Source organism: Filicampus tigris, chromosome 19, assembly GCF_054856515.1.
Source record: "Filicampus tigris isolate MCC_2025a chromosome 19, RoL_Ftig_1.0, whole genome shotgun sequence".
NCBI classification, from domain to species: domain Eukaryota; kingdom Metazoa; phylum Chordata; class Actinopteri; order Syngnathiformes; family Syngnathidae; genus Filicampus; species Filicampus tigris.
The window spans coordinates 5,729,018-5,744,818 of record NC_141235.1 but is presented as its reverse complement, the minus strand read 5'-3'; the positions used below and the strand labels follow the sequence as shown (position 1 = coordinate 5,744,818).

The 15,801-nt window shown below is 41.5% G+C and overlaps 1 protein-coding gene across 21 annotated transcripts in view; it reads left to right on the top strand.

The window, feature by feature from the left end:
- Nucleotides 1-15,536, top strand: part of LOC147129116 (ankyrin-3-like) — a 53,531-nt gene extending 37,995 nt beyond the window's left edge. For 18 of the 21 annotated variants that reach the window (XM_086016888.1, XM_086016870.1, XM_086016885.1 and 15 more), the window contains 10 exons: nt 1,998-2,072; nt 3,927-4,058; nt 4,139-4,282; nt 10,343-10,865; nt 11,249-11,345; nt 11,424-11,567; nt 12,190-12,273; nt 12,349-12,495; nt 13,672-13,741; nt 14,232-15,536. In XM_086016888.1, the coding sequence (XP_085873014.1) occupies nt 1,998-2,072; nt 3,927-4,058; nt 4,139-4,282; nt 10,343-10,865; nt 11,249-11,345; nt 11,424-11,567; nt 12,190-12,273; nt 12,349-12,495; nt 13,672-13,716 (1,391 nt within the window). In that variant the 3' untranslated portion in view covers nt 13,717-13,741; nt 14,232-15,536. The remainder of the gene's footprint in view (nt 1-1,997; nt 2,073-3,926; nt 4,059-4,138; nt 4,283-10,342; nt 10,866-11,248; nt 11,346-11,423; nt 11,568-12,189; nt 12,274-12,348; nt 12,496-13,671; nt 13,742-14,231) is intronic. The other 3 variants (XM_086016887.1, XM_086016882.1, XM_086016886.1) reach the window with 3 other exon arrangements.
- Nucleotides 15,537-15,801: the final 265 nt, after the last annotated feature.

Here is a 15,801-nt window from a genome sequence, read left to right as displayed (position 1 = left end):
AAACACCTTGTGTATCTTCTCTTATGCATGTAGTTGTCGTGGGTGCTCTGTGGTGTCAAGTGTAGCTGTCACTTGTTTGTGTCATCCTTGTGTTGTGTGACGAAGCCCTACCCGGGGTGATTTTGTGATGTTTCTGATATTTAGTGGAAGGTGCAGTCTGGAATTAGTGAAAGCTTTTACACTGAGTGATGAGCCCTTTTTAAGTTGTCAAGTCTTCAGTGCTGTGCGTTCCATACTCACTCTCATGTTATGCCCGTCACGTGAAAGGCCTCTTCAGTTCTAGCATTCTCAGTCCCATAAAAAGTATCAGAAGATTGCGTGATCATACGTAACCTGAGATACTACAGAACAGAATGACCTGTGAGTGGCAGGCCACACGGCATCCAGACTGAAGAATCAGCTAGGCTAGAAGTTAGTTCTTCTTGTTCTTCCAGTACAGTGGCACTTGTCAACCAAGTCAGTGCAAATATTTAAATGTATTATATTGTTTGTTAATGTTTTACTTTTCTTTACAGCCAGAGGCACGATATTAATGCTATTATTTAGTTTTATCCTGTGTTTAATTTTGTAAAATGTCATCGTGCACTTCTTGCTGTACAGTGCCTCCTGGTCTGGCCCGTCAATGGCCACTTTGCACTATACATGCAAGCAATCTATCGCAGTCATATGACATTTCAACTCAAGTCAAGCCAAATTTATTTATGTAGCCCTTAATCACAAACAAAGTCTCAAAAGGACTTCACATGCACACAATTAGGTATCCAGCCTGTAGTTTGTAAGCAGCCGTGTCAGAAGAGCAGCAGCAAGTAACTGCAGCATTGGCCAAAATGGATCATATATTGTGGGTCATATATCTACAATGCTTTCTAAATATAAGACCCACAATACATGCTGTCATATATTGTGGGTCATATATCTACAATGCTTTCTAAATATAAGACCCACAATATATGGCATGCTTGCCTTTCTTAATGTGCTTGATCCAGGCAAAATTGCCCAGATACTGCGTGCCAAATCTGCAGGCTCTTTGTTTTGGGGGAACTCTGGAAAGATTAGGGGAAAAGTGACGTTAAAATCAACACCAAGCCATTGTAATTTGGATCAGTACCAGAAGTCTGGATCATGCATATAATGAATTGGTCTGAAGGTCATTTGTGGTTGCCCTTGCCTGGCGGGCTGTTTTTAGTCTGATCAGGTTATGACCGTCGTGCTATAATTTGATGCAATCTCTTGAGTCGCGGTTCGCTAGAACTTGAGAAGCCTCTCTAATGATTGGCAAAGCGTTTTTGAGGAGTGTGTGACGTTGGCTTTTGTAAGCGGCACAGCTAAGGCACCAGGTTACGGATTAGCCTGTCTACCTGTGACACGTACCTCTTAATTTCTTGGATAATTTGTCAGTGTGTGACGTGTTGATTCTGGTCTGCTTGCCCGGTCTTTGGTGGTGTTTTTACTCTTTTGGAGTGAAAACAATTCATCGACCCAGCTTGACAATCAGGCTACTCGTGTCTCTTTGCATGAGTACAGACTGATGCCTTCTGATGTCAAGCGGTGGCCGTGAGTTGCTTTCGTTAGCCGGGGGAATGTTGCCTGATGGTTTGTGATGTGAAATTTATCTACTAACAATACCACTTGACATTAGAATTTAAGTGCTTTTCTGGCCTCACAGATCAGTTTCATGCATGGATTGTGCAGTAAGCATCATAAACATCACAGGGTGTCCACTCTTGAACTGAAAGCAGTATAGGATAGTTTGGCCAGAAAAGTTGAGACAATGAGGTCAATTTAGTCTTATGTCTTTTCACCAGCACTACAACTACTGATTTACATCACCTAATCTATCACATAAGTGACACAGTATAGATGTAAAATATACCACAGCCCATTTTCATTCATAGAGCGCTCTTGTTTGTTGTCTCATTCTCAGTATCAGATCTCTTTATTATATTTATCTATCTGCAATTTCTAAATATTTCCTGTGTTGCACTGCTCGGTTTCAGGCCCTCAGAGTCCCTGCGAGAGGACAGACCTCCGCATGGCCATAGTCGCCGACCACCTGGGACTCAGTTGGACTGGTGAGTCCACAAATGACACTAGTTCTCTGAGTACTGGTTCTGCAGTGTCTGCTGCTATCCAATGGAAGCATTCGCGCAGTTAAAAATAAATAAATAAATTAAAAAGCCTCCATGTGCTGCAGTGGCGTGGTCACAGCAGTCATCAACATATCATGTGAGAATCATTAACAGACGCTTTACACCATGGGCAGGCAAACTTTTATGTGCCTTTTTAGATTTTTTTTAAATAGACATATGAGGATAAATAATAATAATAATAACTGATTTACATTTATGCTTGTCCTGAATTTTCTTATTTACCAGAAATAAATTAACATTACATAGTTTTTAATTACAATTAAACATAAGTTTAATTATTTTTCAATTGGTTTTTTGTATTTTTATTTACAATAAATAAAATGAAATAATTAAAAATAAAATTATAAAATACAAAGGACTGATTCACCACAATGATTACCTTACTTGTAATTAATTTAATTTCATTTTTAATTATTTACATGCCTATATAAACATTTTTATTTTACTAATATATTTTAGTTATGATAAATAAACTAATAAAAATGTTTAATGTATATGTGCATTTTTTTATTTCACTGTTTGTGTTTGTATAAATATACATACACAGAATTGTTGATTTTATCATTTTAAGAAAAAAATATAATGAACCAAAGTATTTCAGAGTAATGAAAAGAAAACAAACAATGAATACCTTTTAATCAACCATGAAAAAACATAACACATAAATAAATGCAACAGATATTACAGGACTGTTGAAATGATTGCCGGGCTGGATTACAGAAAGGAGTGGGCCGTACTTTTCGCACCTTTTCTTTTCATTGTTTGAGTTTAAATGTCTGGAAATGTAATCATGCCACTTCCATGTTGCACACGAGGCATTCAGGGCGTGGTCTCTGCAGCCCAGCACAAGCTGGACCACCTGCACTGCAGCATCGGCCCACACCCCCTGTGCGCGCATGTGTGTGCTTGTGCACTGTGGCGGGGGGTTACGGGCGCGCCTGTCTGGCCATTGGGTGGTCAAGCACTTCTGATCCATTTTTAATGTACACCAGCCAGAGGCAGTGCTGCAGTCAACAAGTGAACTCAATGTTCTCTCCACCTTGAATTTACTGCTGGTCGTCATTTAAGTCCCCATTGAGCTGACGGCAGGCGGATGAGCACAGACCATCAAATTGCACAGCTGACAGACACACTTGAGGTTTATGAATACTGTATGCTGTTGCAAAGGTGATCAAACATTTTCACTTGGAATGAGATGCAATGCACCAAGTTTGCCTTTAGGAATTTATCAATGCTTATCTCCATCACAGACATCAGTTGAACAGTTTGTTTTAGGATTGGGTGATTAATTGATTTTATTGATTAATTAGTGTTTTTTTGCGAGGATGATTTCTTTTCAGCACGTTCTGTAGCACATTTGCATCACTGCAGATGCCATAGATGAGGTCCAAAAAAAACCACTGTATACTATACCCAGCATATAAATAGCATGTTTGAGAGAAGTGGATGTAACTAACGCATTTGTAAAAAAATAAATAAATCAATTAAAATAACATTTAAAAAAAAAAAACATAGATATGAATAGGTAGATACGACACACTTCTTTTGAGCTGCATGCTTTCCTTTAGCTCTGGTGGGACAGTCATCCCTGCCATCATGGCCGCCAGATTGACACAATTTTTTTAGCCTGCTCTAGTCTACTGTAAGCCTGTTTGTCTACGACAAGAGAGCAGAGCAAGGCGGAACTGCATGTAACCAGTCTGTGTCTGTTGATGGCGCCACTACTCCGTCTACTGGCACTGTGGCGAATTGCTGATTTTGGTGCGTGTGTTCCAGAGCTGGCCCGGGAGCTGGACTTCTCTGTGGAAGAGATCAACTCTATCCGAGTGGAGAACCCAAACTCCCTGACGGCGCAGAGCTTCATGCTGCTAAAGAAATGGGTGCACAGGGACAGTAAAAACGCCACAAGTAAGACGAGGGCACTGTCGACAAAGTTGTTGTGTCCCCGGAAAGCAGGCTCTTATTTACCCTCTGTCTCCTCTCTCCAGCGGACACTTTAACGGCGGTGCTGAATAAGATCAATCGCTTGGATATTGTGACTTTGCTGGAAGGGCCCATATTTGACTACGGTAACATTTCAGGCACTCGCTGCTTTGCCGATGATAACGCAGTATTCCCGGATCAGTCCGATGGTAAATCGTAGTCCACCCTAGCTCCTACACTCTTTACTCTCTTATGGCCTGATTTACTAAGATCCCAAACAGCGGGCGCTAAAATGCATAGCAAAAGGTGTAAATGTGGAGGATATTTAAAGGAGGGTTTTGCGCTTTTGGTAGCTCTGATGGGTTTCATTTTGGGAAATTTGTCCGAGCACCAAAGTGAGAATGTTTAATGTTTAGGTGACGAAATTGAATGTGTTAGTGGAAGAGGCCAAGAAACATATTACTGAGTTACGGAAAATAAATTCATTGCTTTTGATCATTTTTGACAAACATAAAAGCCATTTTTTCTTTGATTTAACTTGACAATAACAATGTACAGGTCTGTGTCCATCTTGTGTAAAACTGTGTTGAAAAACTGAAAAGTACAGCTCACCTGGAAAAGTGCTGTAAGAGAGGCCGGCACCAATTGTTGCAGTGTGCTGGAATGACCCAGAAACAAGGAAATGTAGCATTGAAAGGAGTTTTATCATCGATGATGTGGCATGACACCTTCTTGTGACTGGCCCAGTCTAGGAAGCTCTAAAATTGTCGCAATCATTTTTGGTGACATCTGAAAAATGTTTACACGAACGGAAAAGTTGTCTGCGCCGCCTCTCATTTTCTCGGCACTACACTACACCGCTTTGTGTGCCTTTCTTTTCATTTCATTTAAAAACGGCAAGATTCTTCTCAGGTTTGATAAATTGCTGAACTAATTAAATTATGCTGTAATTTAGCGCATCAAGTTGGCACCCGTTTTTGCATGTTCAAACCTTTAGTAAATCAGGCCCTTAGTCTCTCGCCTTTCCCTCCTTCACCGCTCCTCACCTGCTCTCTCTGTCTCAGCTGGACACGCTCGAACCTCGCAAGCTCAGCCAATCACGCCACCAGGTTCACGCCTAAGCTACTGCTCCAGTCAGACAAGCAGCAAGGCCTTTAATATGCCGAAAAATGACACTTGAACCCTTAAATGTACCTTAAAATGCCACAGACGCAACATGATTTAATATTTTTTTTTTAAATGTAAGCTGTATAGATACCTTGAATGCCGCAATATAAATCAAAGTTAATATTAAAACCTGGGTTATGGCCATCATTGCATAAAGCGGACCTTTAATTTAACCTTCCATGGCAAGCATGACAAGAATTGGCACTCGTTATTTTTAATATCTCCTTTATACAGTATAACATCTTTGTATGTTTATTCATTTCTAAAATGTGAATGTCAATGTTCAGAGTCGTCCCACTTGCATATTGAAGATAAGATGGTATCACAGTGCAGCATTAAGACCATCACAATAGATGATTATGGGGAAAAAAAAATGTGCTGATGCATGTTTTTGCTGTTTGCTTTGTTTCTATGATTGGTGAGCATGCTTTGCGCTTGTATAAACGCACTGGTCTTTGTTTTTACTGTAATACAGTAAACCCTTGCCGATTTGTGATTAACCCTTCACAAACTCACCTCAGAGTTTTTTTTTCCTGTAGAACAACAAACTATTAGCTGAAAAATATGCACATTTTCCCTCTTAAAGAAATATAACTTTACATAAGACTTTTCTGTTATAAAAATACAACTTTATTCTAGAAAATGCACACGTTTTTTTCTAGGAAATACACTTCTCTCCTTATCTCCAATTTTGGAAACTTTTTTTAATCTTCACTTTAATACGATGTCTGTAACGCGGAAACATGTTTCATGTAAAAATAAGAAAAAAACATTGTTTTGGGATCATTGGGGTATATTTGTGGTTGATACTATTAATTAATTAATTAATTTAAAAAAAAAAAATGGGAGTTTGTGGGGGGGGGTTCCACAATTTGTGGTTTACTGTATTATTATTTTTAAAAAACATCATTAGTTTGCTGGCACTTTCACTCTACCTTTCTCTCTTCCCTCTGCTCATTACATATTGCCGGCCGCTGCTTCTTTGCCGCCGTCACACCTCGCGGATGACACATTTCAGACATTTTCACAACTCGGCAAACACTGGGCCTTGGATCGGGCACGCCACGTGACTTTTGCGATGGTTATTGTGGTCTGAAATGGGTCCCGCTTGGAGGTCGGTGGTCAGTTATGGCAGCGATGAGTTAAAAGCACGGACTAACTCCTCAGACTAACTCCGACGCCTTTTCCGATGCGCGTCGGCAAAGGCGTCGCCGTTTTTTCCTCACCCCCTTAGAGTGTGTGAAGAAGTCATCTCCTCGCTTCCTCCCAGCTTCATCCTCTCCGAGGCCGGCTCGCCTCCTCCTCCTCCTCCTCCTCCTCCTCCTCAGACTAACTCCTGCAGAGAAGCCCTGAGTCGATGCCTTTTCCCCTCCTCCTCCATCCCCCTGTTAGCCGTAAGATAAATTCCCATATAACTGCACTGCACTGCACTCACAAATATGTGTCCAATGCACTCACTGCAGAATTATCTCGGTGAGTGGCCTCTTCTCTGAGATGCCACACTGCAATTGAAGGTCCTCATTACCAAATTGACCACAGCGATGGTTTCATTTATTCACTCGGATAAGTGCTGTTTATTTCATGGCGCTGGTCAATTATTATTGTAAGTAGGCAGGAATTAGTAAACAAACAAAATCAAACAAAAATGACTAATTAAAAAAATACCTTGCAGTATAAAATTAATTATGCTAATTCAGTTTAAAAAAATGTGTATCCATTGTACAAATTCAGGTTCTGATTTTTATAATATATTTGAAAAATCATATATTGTATATTTTTATATCCATCCATTATCTGAACCGCTTATCCTCACAAGGGTCAAGTGTATGTTGATATTTTGAATATTTTTAAAGGGTATTAATCAAACGTGTATTGAATTACGGTTAAAATTACTCTAAAATTCATTACTACTGTATTTTATTGGATTTTTTAAAGAAATATCATACCAATATGTATCATGTGGGGGAAAGAAATGTTGACCATAGTACCATTATTTGATATTTCATCATATGATTATATATTATGTACAGTATAAGCGATGTTGTTTTATTGTTCACATAATATACAGTATGTTACAATATGCATTCTAATAAATTATATTTGAAAATGTTATGTTGTATTTAGAGAATATGTACAAAATGTATTGAATTGGGATTAACATTTGTAAAAAAAAAAAAAATAGCTCAATATCATACAATATGTTACTATTAACAGTAACGATTTGAAAACCGTGCAAATTAAGGCTTTCTTTAGAAAGTAAATGCCTGGTACTCTGTAGTTGAGTAAACAAATTACTCCAAGTACCTATTTGAGGTGACGTGGGTCTTATCAGATGTAGGTATTGGACAATGGACTCTTGACGCTTATTTTGCTGCGGTTTATGGACACAATGTCGTTTCCTACTCAGGAGGCATAAACGTGAGTGCAGTTGCATTTTAGAGCAACTCCAAAGTCTAAAATCTCCTCTTTGCCCCTGCTCAAACTTCTCGGAATGTGAGCGCCTGGATCCCGAGTCTTTTGGACGACTCAGCGATCACATGATCAAGCGTTCATCCGTCACTTCCTGTTTGTTTGCTGTCTTTTCATCGTCATTTTAACGTTCCTGTTTTTTGTCCGTTTTTGTTTGTCGTGTTTGTGTGCCGCTTTAATCAGCTCCCAAACCTCTCAGATCTCCCGTGCTCGCCCCGTGTCCCCAAACGCCTCACGCCGACGTGCCCGCCATTTCTTCTTCCTCGCAAACTATCCCTCCCGCCGCCTCTTTCTTCTTTGCCTCCCCTCCTTCGCCTCCCTCTGTCTTCCGCTTCCCTTCTCCCCCTGCCTCCCCGCCCGTCTACCTCCTCCCCGTCGCTCCGGTCCTGCCCCACCTGGACGAGCTCCCGTACTCCCCCCCGCTGCCCTCCTCGCCCTGCAGCCCCCTCGGCCTCTCCCCTTCCTCCCCTCGTCCTCCTCCCGCCTTCTCCTTCCCCTCGCCTCCTCCCCCGTTCTCCTCCTCCTACCCTTTGCCTCCTTCCCCTTTTTCCTCCCTCTCTCCTCCTCCTCCTCTCCCACCTTCCTCCTCCTCTCCGCCATCCCCCCTCCCTCCCGGCATCCCGCCTCACTTCAGGCGCGACCGTTCCGTCCCAGAAGTCTATATCTAGACTGAATTTGCTCAGTAACGCAATCCGATAACCCACCTGGATGCTGACACGCTATTAAAGCCCATTAATTACCCCAAAAAAATGAAGAGATAAATCACTTTCACATCAAAATTTGACCCTCTTGTTGCAAGCTGCTTCAGATTACACACGCACACACAAACACACGCGTGACATTTCTACCTCAGCTGACCAAAGCGAGGCTACAAGGCCTCCAGAAAAAAAAAAAGTCACAAAACTCAGGATGTATACTGAAATCATGATTCTCACCTCAATTTACTCACACATGTACGTACCCAGTGTGAAATTTGAGTCTGTTTAGTTGTACAAAGAGGCTATTATTGTATAAATGCAACAGGTAGATACACAGTTTGGAACAGTAGTGTAAGAGCATTAAATTAGTCTGCATGTCACTCTAGGTGATTGGCTTAGCTGAACAAATATTCATTATTTGTAGTCAATTAAATAATTTTGGTGACATTTCCTGTAACACACCGTATGGCTTCTCAGCACAGTGGTTTGGAATCGCACGCCTAAGGTACCACAAAGTACCTGTGAAATGCTCTTTTTTTGATTTGACAGACATTTTTACATGTTTCTTACCCTGGTGAAAGCGGTTCATAGGGGTGGATTAGTTGTAAATCCTGACCAGATTTGCTTGCTAACCCAATTCACGACTCCTTTTATCCACTACAACGTGAAAAAACAACCACTTTTATGCCAAAATGTGACTTATTGAAGTGGTTTTAAAGCAAGGCTACAAGACGTTTCCTACAAGCTAAAATGTTTCCTATTGTGGGTCTTGTAGTGCGATCTATAACTTTGATTTCAGATCGTACGAAATCATGCTAGGTGGCTGGCTATGAGTTAACATTACCAGTAGTATTTCGACAGAGTTTTCGTCAAAGCACCAAGGATCAAGCATAATAGATAAAGGCATTTTATTCGTCTGTGCCTTACATAACATGTCAAAGCGGGAAATTTCGGCTTAATGCAGCTCTTGCGGCTTCTCCCATTTAGATTATTTGGGTCTGGAATTGGCTTTGAACACAAAGAGGCTGAGTGTTTACTGGGTGGTAAACTGCACACCCTGGTCACAGCTTTGCGCTAGCCCCTTACAGCCCTATTGAATTTAGGTGTAACTAATAAAATAATACATTTTACAAGTGATAATGAATTATTTTATTATCAAAGTGAACTCTAAATTTAATGTTTTTTTTAATTTCATTGTCACTTTAATTACATAACTGATTGTCAACTGATAGAGTATATTGTAAATGATCAAATATTAGTAAAATGACTCATTTCTCATACGTTTTCATTTTTTATTTTGTATTTGTTTTCTTTAATAAATGATACTAATCATTCATTATTTAATGTATTTAGCTATTTATTGCATTTAACATTTTTTCATCCTATGAAATAAGTGGCTAATGAATTCATCCATCCATTTTTTTAAACATGCATTTATCTCTTTAAAAACGAATTGGTTCATTCCTTTATTGTAAAAATAATCAAATAAACTTTGTGACATACTTTGATTTTCCTAAATAACTGTTTAAATAATTGCAATTAAACAAAATATAAATAATACAATTTTAAAATGAGATTTTTATGTACAATACCATTCAAATGTCCTTATTTTTAAAGAAAAGCAATGTATGTTTTTTGTTTTTCTGATTAATTTAATGTTATCTTCATGGAAAAAAGAGATTTGTGCGAAGTCATGTGCGAATGACCTCGCTCATCTGTCCCTTTTAAAAATCAAATATGGTCCAACGTCTGCCAACCAGTGTGTAAGTGGCTTGCGACATGCTTTGTGTGGCTTTTGAACAACCGCCGCCTCTTTCGCCCAATCATTTCATCACCTCCATCACTCTTTCCTCCTTTTCTTCCCCTCTTCCGACCCTCGCTGTGTCCGCCCCCTCCCTCCACGCTAACCCTGCTGTCCTCCTGCCGCCCACGCAGGATACCACCAAATAGACGCGGAGCTGCGAACCCCCCCTGACCTTCACTGCGCCTCCCCCACCCCTCTGCGCTCCGACGACTTTTTGCGCGAAGGCGGCAATGGCGTAGTAGACACCCCTAGCAGGCCTAGCGATCTCTCCCTGGTCCGCGAGCCCCCCCTGGTGCGCGTTGAGGACACCAGCGAGTCGCCCGACAACGACAGGAGGGCGGCCCAGCGGCGAGCGATGTTCGAGGGCGCTTACGCCCCATACGAGAGGCGGGGAGGACGCCGCGAAGAGGAGGAGGATGAGGAAGAGGACGAGATGACCCAGGAGAGGCTGCAGAGTCTCCTGGAGGACATCAAGCTGGAGGAGGAAGGCCTGGAGGACGAGGAGATGACGGAGGAGAAGGTGCATGCCATCCTGGAACAAGTGCGGCAGGCGGAAAAAGACTTGTGTTCACTTCCAGGCTGGAGAGGAAGCGACGCGGTGGCCGCCGTTGATGAGGCGATAGCAGAGCTCGGCCCCGCCACCGAGGAGGGCAGGTACAGACGCTATATGCTAAGCTTATGCTACCTTTTTTTTTTTAATGGGTTTAAATGTTTCTGTGTCCAACTATCTGTTGTTGTGTAAATGGAAAAGACATTTTTACGTGTTACTATTATTTTCTATTTCACTTATTACTTGTTACCACTTATCATTTCCAATTTCAACATATATCAAAATGTCATGCCATCCGAGGGTTTAAGTTCTCATTTCAATTTCTGATTGCGATTTCTCCAGAAATCTATACTCTTTCTTCCTGTCAGATTTTAAATGATCTTTCTACATATCGCAGGCTTTTGCGTACAGTAGGCATGTCTGGAACATAATCCCCAGCAATAAACAGAGGTTGACTCACTGTATTTTACATCTGTCGCTCTCTCAGTCCTGATAGTTTGGCCGACTCATTGGAACAGCCGGCTCAGAGCAGCAAGAGAGAGGAAGACGAGCAAGGAGGCGATCGGTCGGCTCGCAGAGTCCAGGTGAGAAAACACACCACACCGAGGAGCTCCAACTATGTTGTGGAGCGCCGATGAACGCCTTCAAAATGTCGCTCGTAGTGGGCGCAAAATGTCCAGTGTGAGCGAGTCTTTGATGATGATGAGGAGGTGGAGGAGGAGGGAGAGGTGGAGGAAGAAGAATCCAGCTCCGAGGAGGAGACCACTGTGACCACAAGGGTGTTTCGCAGGCGGGTCATTCTGAAGGTGTGTGACCTCTGCTGTGCTGTGTGCAGTGCACCGACAACAGCTAGCGGGGGCGCCCTAAGCAGCATGATTAGTTTCGCAATCAGATGCTACCAGTTTGTTGCTTGTGTTTGACGATGAGGAGAATACGCCGGACCCTTGGGAGCACTGCAGTGTGTCATTGTGTGACCGATTTTGGACTTGTTCTCCCAACGTTTGTGGTCAAATTTGTGCTTGGCATGTTTTCTGGTGACAAAGAACATGTCCCCACGTACACCCATTTTTTTGAAGATACCTATGTCCGCGCACAAAGGTTTTTTCAAAATTTCATCAGTACATTTTGACCAATAAGAAGCCCGGGAAAACATCAGCTGATTTGTACATGTATGTTTACTTTATTTGAATTACTTTAAGATTATTCATAAATATGTGTGATACAGTATGTTTAAAAGTATTCCAAAGTGAGTTATGTTTGAAATTATTCCTAAGCATCTTTTTATTAGTTATAGAGATGGCATTTTTGGGGTGAATTTTTTGGGCAATTTGTAAAAAAAAAAAATTGTGTTGGCTGGCGACTAAAAGTCACGATGCATACGGTGAACCCCTTTCTGACCCGTGCATCCTTCACACCCGGCTCCTCCAGGGAGAGGAGGCCCGTAACGTTCCCGGAGAGTCCGTGACGGAGGAGCAGTTCACTGACAGCGACGGCAATCTGGTCACCCGAAAAGTAACCTAATCGCCTCATCTTTGCACTCCACACGCTCGGACGTCCCTGTCGTCACCCTCCCGTCTATTCACGCAGGTGATCAGAAAGGTGGTGCGGCGCGTGGTTGGCTCGGAGCGAAAGGATGCGGTCGGCGAGGAAGGGGGCGCTGTTGTCACCGTTGCGCCGAGCGCAGGAGGGGGGAAGGGCAAGAGGCGGGGCAAACGCTCCCGACATGGCCACAAGGTCGCCGTGGTCGCCGAACTGCGTGATGTAGCTTGTGTGTGCGCTTTTTGTGTACGTCAAAGTTCATGTACTAAAAAGTTAGGGTTATTGGGATTTTGGGTGAACTTTCAGGGTGGACCCAAAATGCACTCTAACCTTCATAAACCTAACTTGACATTCTGTAAAATTTTGAATGCACGTGTTCAACGGCTTCAGTGTTGTCATCTGCGTTTGGCTCAAAGTATCTCCACACAGCTGACATGGCTCTTACTTCACCTGCCTGGAATTGCTAGTAGTCATTGTATCGGAGCATTTTTATGGAGTTGGAGCACAGCCTTACAGTACTGGCAGCAATACCAATAACAGCCTGTGAGATTACTGAAATATTAAACAGTTGGACATGCATTCAAAATTTTATAAAATTCATCTGTACAGGTTAGTGCATTTCAGGTTCTTCCTGAAACTTCACCTGAAAGCCCAGTAGCCTTCACTTTTTGCGCATAGTGTACTGCATCTAGTAATGCATTGTTTGTCATGGCCAGCAGGTGGCGACAGATTGCAATAAGACAGTTGTGACATCTTTCACGAGTGTTTTTATTGTATGGATGTGTGTGTGTGTAATGTAGGGCCAAATTGAAACTTGTAGGTGTCCGTTGTGCTTTGGATGCTAGTAGTGTAGCGGCGTGGCGTCTCTCCAGTGTTGTTATTGTGTGTTTCCTCTGTGAACTAACACAACTAGGGCTGGGCGATTAATCGAGTCAATCAATCAATGCTAGTTTATTTGTCAGGATGTTTGTTTTAATCAATTTTCTTTTAGCGGCTTCCATCGTTCAAGATTGTATTTTAAGGCCATATCGCTCAGTTCTATTAGGGCCTAGATGAACTTTTACAGTAGGGGTCTGTTATACTAACAGTGGTTATAATGTAGCGAGTGTCTGCAGTGTTGTTTTTGTTGTGGATTTCCTCTGTGAAATAAACCAACATATAACTTAATGTGGAAAATGTATGACTAACAATTACAAAACGTCACCTTGTTCTGTCTGTAGCACTACTGCACCAACGTTAGCGGTGTTAGCTTCTATCTTTTTGGTGGGTTACGTCAAGCCTGACCAAGACAACAATGCTAACTTTTCTTTGTTTTTTTTGTACTTGTGTGTGTGTGTCTCTTATTGGGCTTCGCTGGTTCCTACTATCCAGCCAGGAAACGGGAACAACAAACAGGGAAAGAAGAGTCACTCGTAACGGCAGCAACTCCCATCGCACCCTGGTATGTTGGCCAAAAATAAATGACAAATATGCAATGGCAGCTCTCCATATTTAAATGTGATTAAAAATATACATCCTACATTTTAACTTAATACAAACGGTGCACAAGACTAATAACAATAGTAATATTTAAATGAAGTTTGAAAAAAGAGTAAGCAACTACAATTTGAAAAAAAATATGGCTAGCGGGTCAAATATGACTCATTCCGTTCTTTAATCTCATCTACCAAGCAGTTCCATTATTAACAGTTATGGAATATTAGTTGCATTTATTTAGCTGTCCAACGCCCCCAAAAATAATTTTTCCCCAAAATTTGTGCAACTTTAGACATGAATTTCTGCAAAGAATATTTATCAAAATTAAGATTCTGGAAGTTCTGCCATATCAAATTTAAAAACAAATCCCAGCATCGTTTGAAGAACTTAATGTATTTCTGTGTTTTTTTTTGTTTTTTTTTAATTGTTTTTTTTACCTCCTCCAACATTTTCAGGTCTGCTGCCCGTGACGTTACCACTCACTCACCCGCCACACATGAGCTTGGAGGGAAAACGGACAAATGGGCGGCATCCGGTCACATACAACAACGGCACGTTTTGTTTTTGTTTTGGTTTTTACGCCCGAGCAAGACATACTTTGGCATGAGCGAGCATGTCGACACACAAGAAGAAACTTTTTCCAGATAGTAGGGAGACGACAAACAGGATGCTCACGGACGCTCTCGTCTGCAATGTGACCAGACGTCACAAAAGGAGACCAACAGATTAGCCGGACGCCTTATTTGGTCACGTGTCCTCCTGGAACCTGGCCATGTGGTGATTCATTCTTTTTTTGAAAGAGTGTGCATACATAAATGGCACCGGATGAAACAATCAGTTGCTTCACAACTCGTTTATGCACCGATTGGAAGCTCGGACCCAACGAAAAACAACAAGCGTGTGTGGGAAGGAGACTTCTCTGCTGTGTGTGTGTGTGTGTGCGCGTGGACTGCATGTGACGCCACTATTTTTTTGTATTTCAGCTTCGATTCCCTTCCCTCGCTTAATCTGAAGCACTGGAACACACTTGGAGAGGCTGCGACAACTAGCACATACTTTCTTTGCAATAATAAGAATAATGATGATGATAATCAAAGCTTCATTTTTGTGCTTCACCTGAATGCGTATCAGGCTTTTCAAATGGGACTGTTTTTATTATTTGGATTATCCATCAATCCATTTCCTATAGCGCTTGTTCTCATTTGGGTAACTGGAGTTTATCCCAGCTGACTTTTGGGGCGAGTGGCGGGGTGCACCCTGGACCAGTCGCCGACCAATCGCAGGGCACATATAGAAAAGTATTCACACTCACATTCACTCTTATGGACAATTTCAAGTCTTCAATGAAGCTAACATGCATGTTTTTGGGAATGTGAGATGAAGGACATGCAAACTGCACAGAATGGAATCCCGAACCTCAGAACTGTGAGGCAGACGTGCTTACCACCAATCCACCGTGCTGCCCTATATGATTTTTTTTTAAAATTTAATTAACACAAAAAGAGATAATCACATTTTTACCTGCATACTCCAAATGTACGTCTTTTTACTGGTACTTTAACACTGTTAAAAAAGAAATCATCTTTTATGTTCCTGCGTGAAGCTTTTATTCATTTTTTTTTTAATTGCACATGAAAAGTGTCTTTAATCTTCCCTGATGATTGATAAATCAACATGTATGCCACCGCCAACATAGCCTACACTGGATGATCCGAGACCTTATTTAAGCAGAACAAAAATAAATTGTGTTCAAATGGAAACCTCTGTTGATGTTTTTATTGTAGTTCACTGGACACATCTTTAGGTGCACCAAAACATGTCAAAAACAGTATTATGTGAGTCGTTATGTCCCTTCCTCACTTGGTGTAAATCCAATCACTATGTAATGGTATTGTTGTCAAATACTACTCTATACTGTTATTCTCTGTTGGATATTTTGTCTCTTGCTGTTTATCTCCCTAGATTATATCTGATGTGAAATAATTTTCTCTTTATAATCACTAGGTTGAATAAGGATGGAGTACA